This window comes from Loxodonta africana, chromosome 11 (genome assembly GCF_030014295.1).
Source record: "Loxodonta africana isolate mLoxAfr1 chromosome 11, mLoxAfr1.hap2, whole genome shotgun sequence".
Taxonomy (NCBI): Eukaryota; Metazoa; Chordata; class Mammalia; order Proboscidea; family Elephantidae; genus Loxodonta; species Loxodonta africana.
This window is the reverse complement of record NC_087352.1, coordinates 26,610,619-26,628,654: the sequence shown is the minus strand read 5'-3', so window position 1 is coordinate 26,628,654 and position 18,036 is coordinate 26,610,619. Positions and strand designations below refer to the sequence as shown.

Here is an 18,036-nt window from a genome sequence, read left to right as displayed (position 1 = left end):
CTTAATGACACAGCACTTACCTCCTCTCCACCCTGTATTCTCTGTGTCCATTCAACTAGTTCCTGTTCCCCTCTTCCTTCTCACCTCGCCACCAGACAGGAGTCATGTGTCTACTTGAGCCATGAAGTTCACTCCTCACCAGCATCATTGTCTATATTATAGTCCAGGCCAATCCCTGTCTGTAGAGTTGGTTTCGGGAATGGTTCCAATCTTGGGCTGTCAAAGGGTCCAGGGATCATGACTGTCAGGGTCTCTCCAGTCTCAGTCAGACCATTAAGCCTGGCCTTTTTACGAGAATTTAAGATCTGCAGCCCACTATTCTCTTTCTCCATCAGGGATTCTCTGTTATGTTCCCTGGCAGGGCAGTGATCGGTGGCAGCCAGACACAGTCTAGTTCTTCGGGTCTCAGGCTGATGGAGCCTCTGGTTTATGTGGCCCTTTCTGTTTCTTCTGCTCATATTTACCTTGTCTTTGGTGTTCTTCATTCTCCTTTGCTCCAGGTGGGTTGAGACCAATTTATGCATCTTAGATGGCCACTTGCTAGTGTTTAAGACCCGAGATGTGTCTCACCAAAGTGGAAGGCAGACTGTTTTGTTAATACATTTTGTTATGCCAGTTGACCCAGATGTCCCCTGAAACCATGGTTCCCAGACCCCTGTCCCTGCTACTCTGGTCTTCGAAGCTTTTGGTTGTATTGAGGAAATTTCTTTGCTTTTGGTTTAGCCCAGTTGTACTGACTATCCCTGTGGTATGCATTGCCCTTCCCTTCACCTAAAAAAATTTTCGTCTAGTATCTAGTTAGTGAATATCGCTCTCCCTCCCTCCCCACCCTGGTAACCATCAAACAATATTTTATTCTGTGTTTAAACTTTATCTGGAGTTCTTATAATAGTGGTCTCATACAATATTTGTCCTTTTGCAATTGACTAATTTCACTTAGCATAATGCCTTCCAGATTCCTCCATGTTATGAAATGTTTCACAGATTCATCATTGTTCTTAATCATTGCGTAGTATTCCATTGTGTGGACATATCATAATTTATTTAACCATTCATCCATTGATGGGCACCTTGCTTGCTTGCAACTTTTAGCTATTGTAAACAGTGCTGCAATGAACATAAGTGTGCATTTACCTGTTGGTGTGAAGGCTCTTATTTCTTTAGGGTATATCCTAAGGAGTGGAATTGCTGGATAGTATGGTAGTTCTATTTCAAGCTTGTTAAGGAAGTGTCAAATTGATTTCCAAAGTGGATGTACCATTCTACATTCCTACCAGCAGTGTATAAGTACTCCAGCCTCTCCACAACCTCTCCAACATTTATTATTTTGTGTTTTTTGGATTAATGCTAGGCTTGCTCTGGTGAAATGGAATCTCATTGTTGTTTTGATTTGCATTTTTCTAATAGCTAATGATCGTGAGCATTTCCTCATGTATCTGTTAGCAGCCTGAATGTCTTCTTTGGTAAAGTGTCTGTATCCTTTGCCCCTTTTTTAATTGGGTTATTTGTCTTTTTGTTGTTGAGGTTTTGCAGTATCATGTAGATTTTAGAGATCAGATGCTGATCAAAAATATCATAGCTAAATACTTTTTCCCAGTCTGTAGGTAATCTTTTTACTCTTTTGGTGAAGTCTTTTGATGAGCATAGGTGTTTGACTTTCAGGAGCTCCCAGTTATCTAATTTCTCTTCTGGTGTTCGTACAATGTTAGTAATGTTTTGTATACTATTTATGCCATGTATTAGGACTCCTAGCATTGTCCCTATTTTTTCTTCCATGATCTTTATAATTTTAGATTTTATATTTAGGTCTTTGATCCATTTTGAGTTTGTTTTTGTGCATGGTGTGAGGTATGGGTCTTGTTTCATTTCTTTTGCAGATGGATATCCAGTTATGCCAGCACCATTTGTTGAAGACACTGTCTTTTCCCCATTTAACAGATGTTGGGCCTTTGTCAAATATTAGCTGCTCATATCTGGATGGATTTATGTCTGGATTCTCAATTCTGTTCCATTGGTCTATGTATCTGTTATTGTACCAGTATCAGGCTGTTTTGACTACTGTGGCGGTATAATCCATTCCAAATTCAGATAGAGTGGGGCTTCCCACTTTGTTCTTCTTTTTCAGTAATGCTTTACTTATCTGGGGCCTCTTTCCCTTCCATATGAAGATGACTTGTTTCTCCATCTCATTAAAAAAAGTTACAGGATTGCATTGCATCTGTAGATCGCGTTAGGTAGAATGGACATTTTTACAATGTTGACTCTTCTATGCATGAGCAGCAAGGTATGTTTTTCCACTTTTGTAGGTCTCTTCTGGTTTCTTGCAGTAGTGTCTTATAGTTTTGTTTGTATAGGTCTTTTATGTCTCTGGTTAGATTTATTCCTAAGTGTTTTATCTTCTTAGGGGCTTTTGTAAATGGTATTGATTTGGTGATTTCCTTTTCGACATTCTCTTTGTGTAGAGGAATCCAACTGATTTATGTATGTTTATCTCGTATCCTGATACTCTGCTAAACTCTTCTATTAGTTTTAGTAGTTTTCTTGAGGACTCTTTAGGTTTTCCTGTATATAAGACTATGTCATCTGCAAATAGAGATACTTTTACTTCTTCCTTACCAATCTGGATGCCCTTTATTTCTTTATCTAGGCTACTTGCTCTGGCTAGGACCTCCAGCACAATGTTGAATAAGAGTGGTGACAAAGGGCATCCTTGTCTGGTTCCCAATCTCAAGGGGAATGCTTTCAGACTCTCTCCATTTAGGATGATGTTGGCTGTTGGCTTTGTATAAATGCCCTATATAATATTTAGGAATTTTCCTTCTATTCCTCTTTTGCTGGGAGTTTTTATCTTGAATGGGCGTTGGACTTTGTGAAATGCCTTTTCTGCATCAATTGATAAGATCATGTGGTTCTAGTCTTTTATTTATGTGATGGATTACATTGATTGTTTTTCTAATGTTGAGCCATCCCTGCATAGCTGGTATGAATCCCACTTCGTTGTGGTGAATTATTTTTTTGATATGTTGTTGAAGTCTATCAGCTAGAATTCTGTTGAGGATTTTTTTTTGTCTACATTCATGAGGGATATTTGTCCATAATTTGCTTTTGTTGTGGAGTCTTTCCCTTGTTTTGGTATCAGGGTTATGCTGGCTTCATAGAATGAGTTTGGGAGTAGTCTGTCCTCTTCTATGCTCTGAAATACCTTTAGTAGCAGGGGTGTTAACTCTTCTCTGAGAGTTTGGTAGAATTCTTTAGTGAAGCAGTCAGGGCCAGGGCTTTTCTTTGTTGGGAATTTTTTAATTACTTTTTCAATCTCTTCTTTTGCTATGGGTTTATTTAGCTGTTCTGTCTCTTTTTGTGTTAATTTAGGCAGGTAATGTGTTTCTAGAAATTTGTCCATTTCATCTAGGTTTTCAAATTTGTTAGAGTACAATTTTTCATAGTATTCTGCTATGATTCTTTTAATTTCATTTGGGTGTACTGTGATAGTGCCCATCTCATTTCTTCTTCAGGTTATTTGCTTCGTTTCCTGTTTTTCTTTTGTCAGTCTGGCCAATGGTTTATCCATTCTGTTAATCTTTTCAAAGAACCATCTTTTGGTCTTATTAACTCAATTGTTTTCCTGTTCTCCATTTCATTTAATTCTGCTCTAATTTTTATCATTTGGTTTCTTCTCGTGCCTGCGGGTTTCTTCTGTTGCTCTCTTCCTGTTTGTTCAAGTTGTAGTGATAATTCTTGGATTTTGGCCCTTTGATATAAATTGACTTCTGAGCACTGCTTTAGCTGTATCCCAAAGGCTCTGATAGGAAGTGTTTTCATTCCCATTGGATTCAACGAGTTTCTTTATTCCGTCCTTAATTAGTTCTATAATCCAATCGTTTTTGAGCAAAGCGTTGTTCAGTTTCCGTAAGTTTGATATCTTGTCCCTGATTTTTCTGTTATTGACTTCTAGTTTTATGGCTTTATGGTCAGAGAAGATGCTTTGTGATATTTCGATGTTTTGGATTCTGTTAAGTCTTGCTTTATGGCCTATTATGTGGTCTATTCTAGAGAATAGTCCATGAGCTGTCTATCTCCCTTTTCAATGCTGTTGGAGTTTGTTTCATGCATCTTGAAGCCCTGTCTTTGGGTGCATAAATATTGAATATGGTAGTATCCTCCATATTGTCCTTTTAATCATTATATAGTGTCCTTCCTTATCTTTTGTGGTAGATTTAGGTTTGAAGTCTGTTTTGTCAGAAATCAGTATAGCCACTCCTGCTCTTTTTTGATTGTTGTTTGCTCGATATATTTTTCTCCATGCTTTGAGTTTTAGTCTGTTTGTGTCTTTAAGTCTAAGGTGTGTCTCTTGCAGGCAACATATAGGCGGATAGCGTTTTTTTATCCAGTCTGCCACTCTCTGTCTCTTTACTGGTGCATTTAGTCCATTTACATTCAGTGTGATTATAGATATCCACTTGCCTAATTTTTAGGGGTTGTTGGAAATGAATGAAAACCTTGTTTTCTTGTCATTGCTATTGTTTATCTATTCTTCCATGTATTTCTAGTAGTTTCTGCTTGATCATTTTGCTGTTATTATTTGGGACATAAACATTATGGCTGGTGGATCTTACTTAAGGATTTCACTCTTTATAATGTAAAAAAAAAAAAAAAACCATTGCCGTTGAGTTGATTCTGACTTACAGGGACTTTATAAGACAGAGTAGAACTGCCGCATAGAGTTTCCTAGGAGCAGAGAGTGGATTCGAACTGCCAGCCTTTTGGTTAGCAGCCAAGCTCTTAACCACTGAGCCACCACACTCCCCTTTATAATTACACAGTCCTTAAAAAATTTTTTTTGGTCTAGATGTCAAATCTTTTTTTGATATTCATATTGTAAACCCTGCTTTTTTTCCCGATGTGCTTTTCCTGGACTGTGTTTTCTGATTATTTTAATATTAAATTATTTCATATCATGTTGTGTGGGTCTTTTGTATACAGTTTGTTGTTGTTGGGTGCCATCAAGTGGATTTCCACTCATGGTGACGCCGTGTATTACAGAGTAGAACTTCTCTGTAAGGTTTCCTAGGCTGTAATCTTTATAAGAGCAGATCACTAGGCCTTCTGCTGGGCAGCTTGTTATTGTTAGGTGCCGTCCAGTTGGTTATGACTCATAGCAACCCTGTGTACAATAGAACAAAACACTGCCCGGTCCTGTGCCATCCTCACAATTTTTATGCTTAAGCCCATTGTTGCAGCCACTGTGTCAATTCATCTCATTGAGGGTCTTCCTCTTCTTCACTGATGCTCTACTTTACCAAGCTTGATGTCCTCCTCCAGGGACTGGTCCCTCCTGACAACATGTCCAAGGTATGTGAGACGGTCTCACCATCTTTGCTTCTAAGGTGCATTCTGGTTGTACTTCTTCCAAGACAGATTTGTTTGTTCTTTTGGCAGTCCACGGTATGTTCAATATTCTTCTCAAACACCACAGTTCAAAGGCGTCAGTTCTTCTTTGGTCTTCTTTATTCATCATCCAGCTTTCACATGCATAGGAAGTGATTGAAAACACCATGGCTTAGGTTAGGCACACCTTAGTCTTCAAGGTAACATCTTTGCTGTACAACACTTTAAAGAAGTCTTTCGCAGCAGATTTTCCCAATGCAATGCATCTTTTGATTTCTTGACTGCTGCTTCCATTGGCATTGATTGTGGATCCAAGTAAAATGAAATCCTTGACAACTTCAATCTTCTCCCCATTTATCATGATGTTGCTTATTGGTCCAGTTGTGAGGATTTTTGTTTTCTTTATGTTGAGGTGTAATCTGTACTGAAAGCTGTGGTCTTTTATCGTCATCAGTAAGTGCTTCAGGTCCTCTTCACTTTCAGCAAGCAAGATTGTGCCATCTGCATAATGCAGGTTGTTAATGAGTCTTCCTCCAATCCTGATGCCCTGTTCTTCATATAGTCCAGCTTCTTGGATTCTTTGCTCAGCATACAGATTGAACAGGTATGATGGAAGGATACAACCCTGACACACATCTTTTCTCACTTTAAACCACGTGGTATACCCCTGTTCTGTTTGAACGACTGCCTCTTGATCTATGTACAGGTTCCTCATAAGCACAATTAAGTGTTCTGGAATTCCCACTCTTTGTAATGGTATCCATAATTTGTTATGATCTGCACAGTCAAATGTCTTTGCATAGTCAATAAAACACAGGTAAACATCTTTCTTGTATTCTCTGCTTTCAGCCAGGATCCATCTGACATCAGCAGTGATATCCCTGGTTCAGCGTCCTCTTCTGAATCTGGCTTGAATTTCTGGCAGTTCCCTGTTGATATGCTGCTGCAGCTGCTTTTGAATGATCTTCAGCAAAATTTTACTTGTGTGTGATATTAATGATATTGTTTGATAATTTCTGAAATCAGTGGGATCAACTTTCTTGGGAATAGGCATAAATATAGATCTCTTCAGTTGGTTGGCTAGGGTAGCTTAGTGGGTTCGAATTGCCAGGCTTTTGGTTAGCAGCTGAGTCCTTCATCATTGTGCCATAAGGCTCCTTGTATGCAGCTTAGAGTTGTGTTTTACTTTGTTACCATGTGACAATTGGCTTTAAAAATCGATAAGTTATTCCAGGAGTCTGGCAGGACTTGTGCAGTAATGGATGAGGATATGGAAACCCTGGTGGCATACTGGTTAAGTGCTATGGCTGCTAATCAAAGAGTCGGCAGTTCGAATCCGCCAGGCGCTCCTTGGAAACTCTATGGGGCAGTTCTACTCCGTCCTATAGGGTCGCTGTGAGTCGGAATCAACTCAAGGGCACTGGGTTCACTGGGTTCGGATGAGGATATAGGGGTGGGGAAAGTTTGCATTATATGGAAAAGGGTCCAACTGAATTTTGAGTCTCCATGAAATTTTTGGGTACTACACATCAGTTGTATCTGAAATTCGGTGTTTTTCTTTAATCTCTCTGTGGTCGTGGTCAGTTCATATAAGTTAATGTGCATGGTTCCACCTTGCCTCACCAGTCCCAGGTGATGCTACTATGGCATGGAGAGGATTTTGGCCGTAGAAATGGCAGTCCTCCTCCTGGTAGCCTGTGTAAATGTCATGAGTTTTTGTAGTTTGTTGCTTTTATTATGTTCCCTGCCTGCTAATAACCAAGAAGATTAAACCCACCTATAGCAGGTAGAGAGATGACGATACGTAAGGCAACACTGCCAAAGACATTATTTTGGATAGGAAATTATATGTAATTATTAATTTTTTATACGTAAACAAATTTACATATTATATATGTGTATGTGTGATTGGAAGAAAATATACTAAAACATGAATAGTGGAATTATGGATACATTTCTATTTCTACTTTAACTCTTAACTGCTAAAAACAGTATTTTCTTAAAATCTTGTTTTCTTTTCTCTTCTTCCCCACATCCACTCTTCCAAACTTTGCACCATATTTTCTATCTCACTTATCTTTTCTTATCCCTCTGTACTCTGTTTTTATATTTACTTATATAGCCTATTGACACAGATTGCTTTATAGGCTGTTTAAACCTTGGCCATGAGGCTATGTTGTACATTCATGAGGATGAGTATATATTACTGTTAGTTGCTGTAGAGTTGATTTCAATTCCTGGCGACCTCATGTGTTACAGAGTAGAACTGAACTCCAAAGGGTGTTCTTGGCTGTATCTTTACAAAAGCAGATCACCAGGTTTTTTCTTTGGCAGTACCGCTGGGTGGATTCAAACCACCAACATTTAGGTTAGCAGTTGAGTGCAAACCATTTTCGCCACTTAGTATTATTCACATTATTAGCATAAGCGACATTTTAACAGTGTTTTTATTTGCAAATCACCTCCATATCATTTTGCATGTAGTGCATTTCCCACATAACACTGTGTCTGTGCCCTGCAATTCCTGGAAGGATGTGCAGATACAGTTCATTGCTAAGTAGCAAATTTTACTGGTTACCGACCACTTACAAATACATGGGAAAACTAGCCAATGGTACATGTACTGGCTGGGTTGTTACTTAACAAGTTTACAAAAAAAGACATGCATGAATACAAGGAACACAAAAATGTAATTAAAATCCTCTATAAAACATAAGCAATTAATATATACTACCACCACCACCACCAACAGCAGTTACCATAGAGTCAATTCTGACTCATGGAGACCCTGCATGTGTAAGAGTTTTTTTACCACCACCACCACCAACAGCAGTTACCATAGAGTCAATTCTGACTCATGGAGACCCTGCGTGTGTAAGAGTAGAACTATGCTCCAATTTTTTTTATTATGCACCCCAAACATTTGCCAGCACAACTTCCACATTTACAAGTCAATGATAATGATTACATTTTTCATATTATGCCACCATTATCTCTAACCTTTTCCAAAATATCCTAGCACCATTAATATAAACACAGTGCCCCCAAATAAGCCATTACCATTAATCTTTGGTTTCTATATATCTGCTTATTTCATAAGTGAGTTCATACAGTATTTGTTCTTTTATGTCCACAGGGTTTTCAAGGGCTAAAAGTTTGGATGTAGATCTCCAGGCCTTTCTTCCAAGGCAATTCTGGGTGGACTCAAGCCTCCAACCTTTTGGTTAGTAGCTAAGCACGTTCACCATTTGTACCATCCATGTACAGTAACAAAATATACCAAGATACTGTACATGCTACAGCAGGGGTTCTCAAACTTTCTGAAGCATCAGAATGTTCATCAGATTGCTCTGTCTTGTCCAGTTTGTTTCAGTAGGTCTGAAGTGAAACTCAAGAATTTGCATTTCTAATGGGTTCCCCACTAATGCTACTGCTGCTTGTTCAGAAACAACATTTCAAAAGCACTGCATTAGAGCATGAAAATCATCATTCTAGTCTTGTAGGAGAGAAGGACATTTGCCAGCCCAAGCTGTGGGACTGAGGTGCCTGCAGCAGGGTTAGAACAAATGTTTCCCCAAACAAAATGTGTCTGTTTGAGCTTTCATCCTGAGCTACTTGTTTCTCCATCTCTGGGGAGAGTTCAGAAATTTCCTTTCATGGAGCAAGTGGTCGTGAGTGAGGTCCTCAAAAAAGTCTATGCAAAGAGAAATCTTATTCTTGTTCCCCATGAAGGAACATCGCCAGTGACTCTGTGCTCTGTGACTGGGAAGTCTCTGCCTTTCTAAGTAGCTCCTCAAAGATGTCAGTGTGCATGTAGAAGAAGATGTACCCGTTGCAACTCCTGTCATTCTGCATATTGGCCTCTTGGATCTGCAAGGCCTTGAGATCATCGTACATGAACCAGGCCTGCTTTGCAAAGTCGTAGACATCGCTAACATAGTGACCTGAGTTTGGGGAGTCCCCAAGATGGCTGACGACACTGATGAGCCTGTAGGCATGATGAGGATCCCATATTGTGGTATTTCTTTTCTGTTCCTCAGCCTCAGCTTCTGTGTTCTCCATACCTAAGACGCCTTTGTTTCCAGGGTTCTCACCAGAACCCAATGCTCTGAGGGAATTCAGGCTATCCTTCAGCAGGCTTAACTCTGTAGATCTACTGAGGTCCTCCTCTGTGTGTTCCTGGGCGTCAGGCTTCCTGAGGTTTTGTGGCAGTGCCTGTTGAAGGACTTTCTCATAGATTCTTTTCCCATCACACTGCTGGAGCTGCTTAACCACTCCTTGAGATTCTTCTGGACTCCTGTTTTCTTTATTCTCATAAAAATCTTCCGTAGACTGAGTGATGCTGTTAGACTCTATCTTTACAGATGCATTTGTTGTCTGGTGTGTCTTAGGTTCTGGGCTTTCAGGCACCTCTTGATGATGAGCCTGTACAAGACCTGCAACTGGGCTGCTGGTGAATTTACCACCAAGTTCACAGATCACTGAAAGAGAGGTGTCTTCCCAATAAATCATTGAGTCAGCTGCTGGCCATTCCTTCTCACTGGCTGTGCTATCTCTTGAGTTGACCAATTCGGACTCTGTTATATTTAGTTTGGAGTCATTTTCTGGGTCTCTGTGCTGCTGTTCTTGGCTTGATCCTTCAGAAAGTCTCTGGCATTTTTGTGGTTCAGTGTCCTTGTCTGGTTCAATGTGTGGAACCAGGAAATCCTTGGATGTGGAGGTCGACGTCATTGGAGACATCCATGAGCTAGTGGTCCCAGAAATCATTTCTTGAGAGACTTTAAGAACTTGAGAGTCCTCAATATGTGCATTACTGCTAAAGGGAAGAGGTGGTTTGGTGTTTTCATCGCAATGGGGGGATAAGCTTAAATATATAGGAATACCAACTTGCTGATTATCCTTCACCAAAACCCGACAATCATTAAAGATATAGCGCTTCAGATGAACAATAAGGACCCTGGGTAGCCTAGTGAATTTGTGCATTGCAACAGAACACTTGTGCTTGCACTTCTCACACTTATACTCAATTTCTTCTGCTCTAAAAAAAAGATCAAAAGAATATTGAATGGATGAAGGGAGTGATTGCTTTGCTTCAGAAAGGTTGATGGAGAGATAATTGCTTAGTTCTGTCTTGCAAACAACCTCACCACAGGCTTTACAGATGATGGAGCACTGTAACTCAAAGGCAAAATTCGTGACCACTGGACAAACAAACACTTTAGTGGAAGCATTAGCCGCAGAAATCTGTGGGTGGGAAATTTCTTCACCAGTTTCCCTCTCTGTCATATAAGCATTTAGTTTTTCCATGTCTTCTTTCATCTGATCTAAACACTGGCTTAAAAACTCATGAGCATCATTCTGCATATCGTCAGAGAATATGGCTGCAACTGAGGAAATGGAGTTTTTAATATTCACAAGTAACTCTCCCTTGATCTCTATGTCACAAAGATCTTTCAAAACAAGCAGTTGACTGAAGCACATGATAAGAGCATCTAAGGGAATTTTCTCCCAGGGGATTCCTTGGTTAAGTAAGTCATCAGCAAATGATGGAATTGCAAATAGCGACTGTAAAATTGCATTCATATAACAGGTATTTCCCAAATTGGGGAAGCCCTGCCGTTTTTGCTGTAGGTGAGAGTTAGAGGGCATCTGAGATTCTTTCTGTCCTGGTTCATTCTGGCTACAATTTGGTTCTGAGGGAAATGCCAAGCTTCTTTCAACAGAGAGATGGTGGGTTGAAAAACTATTCCCATCTAGGTTAGGGTTTCCAGTAGAGCTGGCATTGAATAAAGGTCCAAGTTCTGATTTATTACACTTTTCTAGATTTTCTAAACTCAGTGGTTCCTTCCTATTGTTGCTGATGCACTTCAAGGGATCTGTCTTGGATTTCTTGTTTAGCACAGGGTTATTTTCTTTCAGAAAGTCCTCATGCATTTTTACATCAGATGATGGCATTCTTTTCCTCTTGCCACATGGATTTTCTAATAACCCTGTCCTGACAAGTGTTGATGATTTGGACATTAACAAAGGCATTTCTTGAAGGACAGATGTTCCACTTCCATTTTCTAGACTAAAGGATTCATTACTTGGCTTGTCACCAACTTTATGAAAGGGGATTTTGTTGCTTTTCTCCTGTGTTTTCCCACCACCAAGAATAACCCATTCACAGCGAGATTTCATGGGTAGTTGAGATGTCTTTTGGTGGACTCTGTCCAGAAACTTCTTCAACTTCTCAGCATCTCCACAGGATAATTTGTCAATGAACAAGGAGCAATTTTTTTGGAAAGTTAAATGCAGGCTACTTTGTTCTTCTCTGGAGTGCCTAAGGACCATACTTGTAGTATTATTACTTAGCTGGAAAACTCTTGTACTTCTTCCAGAGTTGAAAATGACCACCAGTCTACTTTCTTTCTCTCCTTCCACCATTTGAATTAATGCTTCTTTCAGGTTGGTCATCCCAGTCCCTTTGCTCCAAGTTCGGGCAAAACCACGTATCGTTGGAGGAGCCATCCTTTATTCATAAATAAAACACACGTAACCTAAAGAAAACATACACACATATACACATAAGCTTTAGCCCAAAATGTTTTTTACTGATGTTTTATGGAAAAACTCCATGTAATAATAGTTTAAGGAGCCTTGGTGGTACAACGGTTAAGCCTTTGTGTAGTTTTATAGGAACCCTCCTTGTTCATTCAATTATTTCAAAATCTTGTCCCAATGTCCCTTAACCATTTTATATGCCAACATTTCCTTCTTTAAGCTCATGCTGTCTTTGGTTAAAAAAAAAAAAAAAAAACAGAAAAACCCACTGATGTTGAGTAGATTCGAATTCATGGTGATTCCATGTGTGTCAGAATAGAACCACCCCATAGGGTTTCCTTGGCTGTAATCTTTATGAGAGCAGATCATCAAGTCTTTATTCTGTACTACTGGGTGGATTCAAACCATCAACCTTTAGGTTAGCAGCTGAACACAAACCATTTGCAGCATCTAGGAATCTGTCTTTGGTCCAGGTGCCACTAATTATCTGGCACACTAGCTTAGCTAGCACTTTCTGAATCCATGTCTTTATCTATCCTTCTGACAGTGGTGTCTTAGGCTGGGTCTCTAGAGAAGCAAAACCAGTGAAGTATGTATATATATATATATATACACACACACGCACATATATGTATAAGTCGTATGTATGTAGAGAGAGACAAGAGGAGGGGAAATGGCTCAAGAAGGTGTTGGTTCAAGAGGGTGTAGAGGCTGGAAAGTCTCAAATCTATGGGCCAGGCTGGAGGCTTCTCCTGTCTCACATAGCTGCAGGGGCTGGCGAACTTAAGATCAGAAGGTCAGACAACAGGCTTCTGGCTCACAGATGGGGGAAGCCGAAGAATCCTGAGAGTGGCAGGTAAGCTGCTAGCTCAAGTCCCAAGAACCAAGGTCAGATGAACAGGGGTCAGCTGCAGGATCCAGAGTGAGCCCACAAGCTTTGCCAGAAAGTCCACCTATATTGGATGTAGGCCACACCCTCAAGGAAACTCTCTTTCAACTGACTGGCTGCTCATAACAGATCTCATCATGGAGGTGATTACATTATATCAGATCTCATTATGGAGGTGATTACATAATTACATAGCTGCCCAACCACATCATAACTGCCAAACCACTGAGAATTATGGCCCAGCCAAGTTGACACACAGCCTTAACCATCACAAGTGGTAAAATATTTAATCAGCCAGTGCATAGCATCCTACTGGAATTTCCCTTTCCTCACTCATCCCTACCCTGCAACTGGAGATGAGTCAGCATTTCCCTTAGTGTTTGGAATTGCATGGCTGAGTGGTTGGTACAAGAAGGAAAACTGGAATACAATGAGGAAGGATGGATGGGGAGGGGTAAAGGCTGGGCATGGAACCAACCATGTCAATACAGAGAGTAAGAAACTTCTCCAGGAAAATAAACTTAGGTTTGCTGGAAGGTGAGGGCATGAAGCCATGATCATTTCTGAGTCAAGGAATAGTTTGAGCAAAGACATGGATTTTGAGAACTCCCAGTGAGCTGACGTGCCAAATAATTAGTAAAACTAAGATCGGGTCGAAAGATGGAGAATGAAACAAATATTAAGAACCTCATTGCCATGGAGTCCATTCCAACTCATAACAACCCTCTAGAACAGAGTAGAACTGTTCTGTAGGATTTCCAAGGCTGTAAATCTTTAAGGAAGCAGACTGTCACATCTTTCTCCCACTTAGCTACTGGTGGGTTTGAACCACTGACCTTTTGGGTAGCAGCCAAATGCTTAACCACTGTGCCACCAGGTCTTGAAACGTGAAGAGGGAGACACAAATATCAATACAGAGAGAGGTTTCAGAAATAATAATTTTGGGGCATCTATACAAAACCAACAACCAACACCATGCTTAATGGGGAGAGGCTGAAAACATTTCCCCTAGATCAGGAACAAAACAAAACAAAACCAAAAACCAAACCCATTGCCATTGAGCCAATTCCAACTCATAGTGACCCTATAGAACAGAGTAGAGCTGCCCCATAGAGTTTTCAAGGAGTGGCTGGTGGATTCAAACTGCCCTACCTTTCGGTTAGCAGCTAAGCTCTTAACCACTGCACCACCACGGCTCCATGCAACAAGACAAGGTTGCCCTTTACCACCATTCCTATTCAACATTGTGCTGGAAGTCGAAGTCCTAGCTAAAACAATAAGGCAAGAAAAACAAATAAACAGCATCCAAATTGGTAAGGAAGAAGTAAAAGTACTCCTATCTGTGGATGATATGGTACTATACAATAAAACTACTGGAACTAATAAAAAGATTTAGCAGAGTAGCAGGATACATGATAAACATACAAAAATCAGTTGGATTCCTATACACAAAGAGAACTACGAAAAGGAAATCAGGAAAGCAATACCATTTATAACAGCCCCTAAAAAAATAAAATACTTAGGAATAGATCTAACCAGGGATATAAAAGGCCTATACAAACAAAACAACAAAACACTACTGCAGGAGGCGGGGTCAAGATGGCGGACTAGGTAGACGCTACCTCAGATCCCTCTTGCAACAAAGACTCGGAAAAACAAGTGAATCGATCACATACATAACAATCTACGAACTCTGAACAACAAACACAGATTTAGAGACGGAAAACGAACAAATACGGGGAAGCAGCGACTGTTTTCGGAGCCTGGAGCCAGCGTCCCAGTCAGCAGATTTTCTGGAAAAACAAGTTTCCCAGTGATGGCTCAGAGACAGCAATTGATATCAAACCACATAAAGAAGCAGACCATGACAGCTTCTACAACCCCCCAAACAAAAGAATCAAAATCTTTCCCAAATGAAGATACAATCCTGGAATTATCAGATACAGAATATAAAAAACCAATTTACAGAATGCTTCAAGACATCAGAAAAGAAATAAGGCAAACTGCAGAAAAAGCCAATGAACACACTGATAAAACTGTTGAAGAACTCAAAAAGATTATTCAAGAACATAGTGGAAAAATTAATAAGTTGCAAGAATCCATAGAGAGACAGCATGTAGAAATCCAAAAGATTAACAATAAAATTACAGAATTAGACAACGCGATAGGAAGTCAGAGGAGCAGACTCGAGCAATTAGAATGCAGAGTGGGAAATCTGGAGGACCAGGGAATTAACACCAACATAGCTGAAAAAAAATCAGATAAAAGAATTAAAAAAAATGAAGAAACCCTAAGAATCATGTGGGACTCTATCAAGAAGGATAACTTGCGTGTAATTAGAGTCCCAGAACAGGGAGGGAGGACAGAAAACACAGAGAAAATAGTTGAAGATCTGCTGACGGAAAACATCCCTGACATCATGAAAGACGAAAGGATATCTATCCAAGATGCTCATCGAACCCCATTTAAGATTGATCCAAAAAGAAAAACTCCAAGACATATTATCATCAAACTTGCCAAAACCAAAGATAAAGAGAAAATTTTAAAAGCAGCCAGGGAGAAAAGAAAGGTCTCCTTCAAGGGAGAATCAATAAGAATAAGTTCAGACTACTCAGCAGAAACCATGCAGGCAAGAAGGGAATGGGACGACATATACAGAGCACTGAAGGAGAAAAACTGCCAGCCAAGGATCATATATCCAGCAAAACTCTCTCTGAAATATGAAGGCGAAATTAAGAGATTTACAGATAAACACAAGTTTAGAGAATTTGCAAAAACCAAACGAAAGCTACAAGAAATACTAAAGGATATTGTTTGGTCAGAGAAACAATAATATCAGATACCAGCACAACACAAGGTCACAAAACAGAACATCCTGATATCAACTCAAATAGGGAAATCACAAAAACAAATTAAGATTAATTAAAAAAAAATGCCCATAACAGGGAATCATTCAAGTCAATATGTAAAAGATCACAATAATCAAAAAGAGGGACTAAATACAGGAGGCATTGAACTGCCATATGGAGAGTGATACAAGGCGATATAGAACAATACAAGTTAGGTTTTTACTTAGAAAAATAGGGGTAAATATTAAGGTAACCACAAAGAGGTATAACAACTCCATAACTCAAGATAAAAACCAAGAAAAACGTAACGACTCAACAAACATAAAGTCAAACACTACGAAAATGAGGATCTCACAATTTACTAAGAAAAACATCTCAGCACAAAAAAGTATGTGGAAAAAGGAAATTGGCAACAACACACACAAAAAGGCGTCAAAATGACAACACTAAACACTTATTTATCTATAATTACGCTGAATATAAATGGACTAAATGCACCAATAAAGACACAGAGAGTCTCGGACTGGATAAAGAAACACGATCTGTCTATATGCTGCCTACAAGAGACACACCTTAGACTTAGAGACACAAACAAACTAAAACTCAAAGGATGGAAAAAAATATATCAAGCAAACAATAAGCAAAAAAGAAGAGGAGTAGCAATATTAATTTCTGACAAAATAGACTTTAGACTTAAATCCACCACAAAGGATAAAGAAGGACACTACATAATGATAAAAGGGACAATTGATCAGGAAGACATAACCATATTAAATATTTATGCACCCAATGACAGGGCTGCAAGATATATAAATCAAATTTTAACAGAACTGAAAAGTGAGATAGACACCTCCACAATTATAGTAGGAGACTTCAACACACCACTTTCGGAGAAGGACAGGACATCCAGTAAGAAGCTCAATAGAGACACGGAAGACCTAATTACAACAATCAACCAACTTGACCTCATTGACTTATACAGAACTCTCCACCCAACTGCTGCAAAGTATACTTTTTTTTCTAGCGCACATGGAACATTCTCTAGAATAGACCACATATTAGGTCATAAAACAAACCTTTGCAGAATCCAAAACATCGAAATATTACAAAGCATCTTCTCAGACCACGAGGCAATAAAACTAGAAATCAATAACAGAAAAACTAGGGAAAAGAAATCAAATACTTGGAAACTGAACAATACCCTTCTGAAAAAAGACTGGGTTATAGAAGACATCAAGGAGGGAATAAGGAAATTCATAGAATGCAACGAGAATGAAAATACTTCCTATCAAAACCTCTGGGACACAGCAAAAGCAGTGCTCAGAGGCCAATTTATATCGATAAATGCACACATACAAAAAGAAGAAAGAGACAAAATCAGAGAACTGTCCCTACAACTTGAACAAATAGAAAGTGAGCAACAAAAGAATCCATCGGGCACCAGAAGAAAACAAATAATAAAAATTAGAGCTGAACTAAATGAATTAGAGAACAGAAAAACAATTGAAAGAATTAACAAAGCCAAAAGCTGGTTCTTTGAAAACATTAACAAAATTGATAAACCATTGGCTAGACTGACTAAAGAAATACAGGAAAGGAAACAAATAACCCAAATAAGAAACGAGAAGGGCCACATCACAACAGAACCAAATGAAATTAAAAGAATCATATCAGATTATTATGAAAAATTGTACTCTAACAAATTTGCAAACCTAGAAGAAATGGATGAATTATTGGAAAAACACTTCCTACCTAAACTAACACATTCAGAAGTAGAACAACTAAATAGACCCATAACAAAAAAAGAGATTGAAACGGTAATCAAAAAACTCTCAACAAAAAAAAGCCCTGGCCCAGACGGCTTCACTGCAGAGTTCTACCAAACTTTCAGAGAAGAGTTAACACCACTACTACTAAAGGTATTTCAAAGCATAGAAAATGATGGAATACTACCCAACTCATTCTATGAAGCCACCATCTCCCTGATACCAAAACCAGGTAAAGACATTACAAAAAAAGAAAATTACAGACCTATATCCCTCATGAACATAGATGAAAAATCCTCAACAAAATTCTAGCCAATAGAATTCAACAACATATCAAAAAAAGAATTCACTCTGATCAAGTGGGATTTATACCAGGTATGCAATGCTGGTTTAATATCAGAAAAACCATTAATGTAATCCACCATATAAATAAAACAAAAGACAAAAACCACATGATCTTATCAATTGATGCAGAAAAGGCATTTGACAAAGTCCAACACCCATTTATGATAAAAACTCTCACCAAAATAGGAATTGAAGGAAAATTCCTCAACATAATGAAGGGCATCTATGCAAAGCCAACAGCCAACATCACTCTAAATGG

The 18,036-nt window shown here is 39.1% G+C and overlaps 1 protein-coding gene across 1 annotated transcript; it reads right to left on the bottom strand.

Annotated features, from left to right (window-relative positions):
• Window positions 1-9,096: 9,096 nt before the first annotated feature.
• Window positions 9,097-11,937, bottom strand: USP29 (ubiquitin specific peptidase 29). The gene has a single exon (XM_003406647.3). It carries the CDS (start codon window positions 11,893-11,895, stop codon window positions 9,097-9,099), a length of 2,799 nt encoding a protein of 932 aa, XP_003406695.1. The 5' UTR covers window positions 11,896-11,937.
• Between the last annotated feature and the right edge of the window lie 6,099 nt (window positions 11,938-18,036).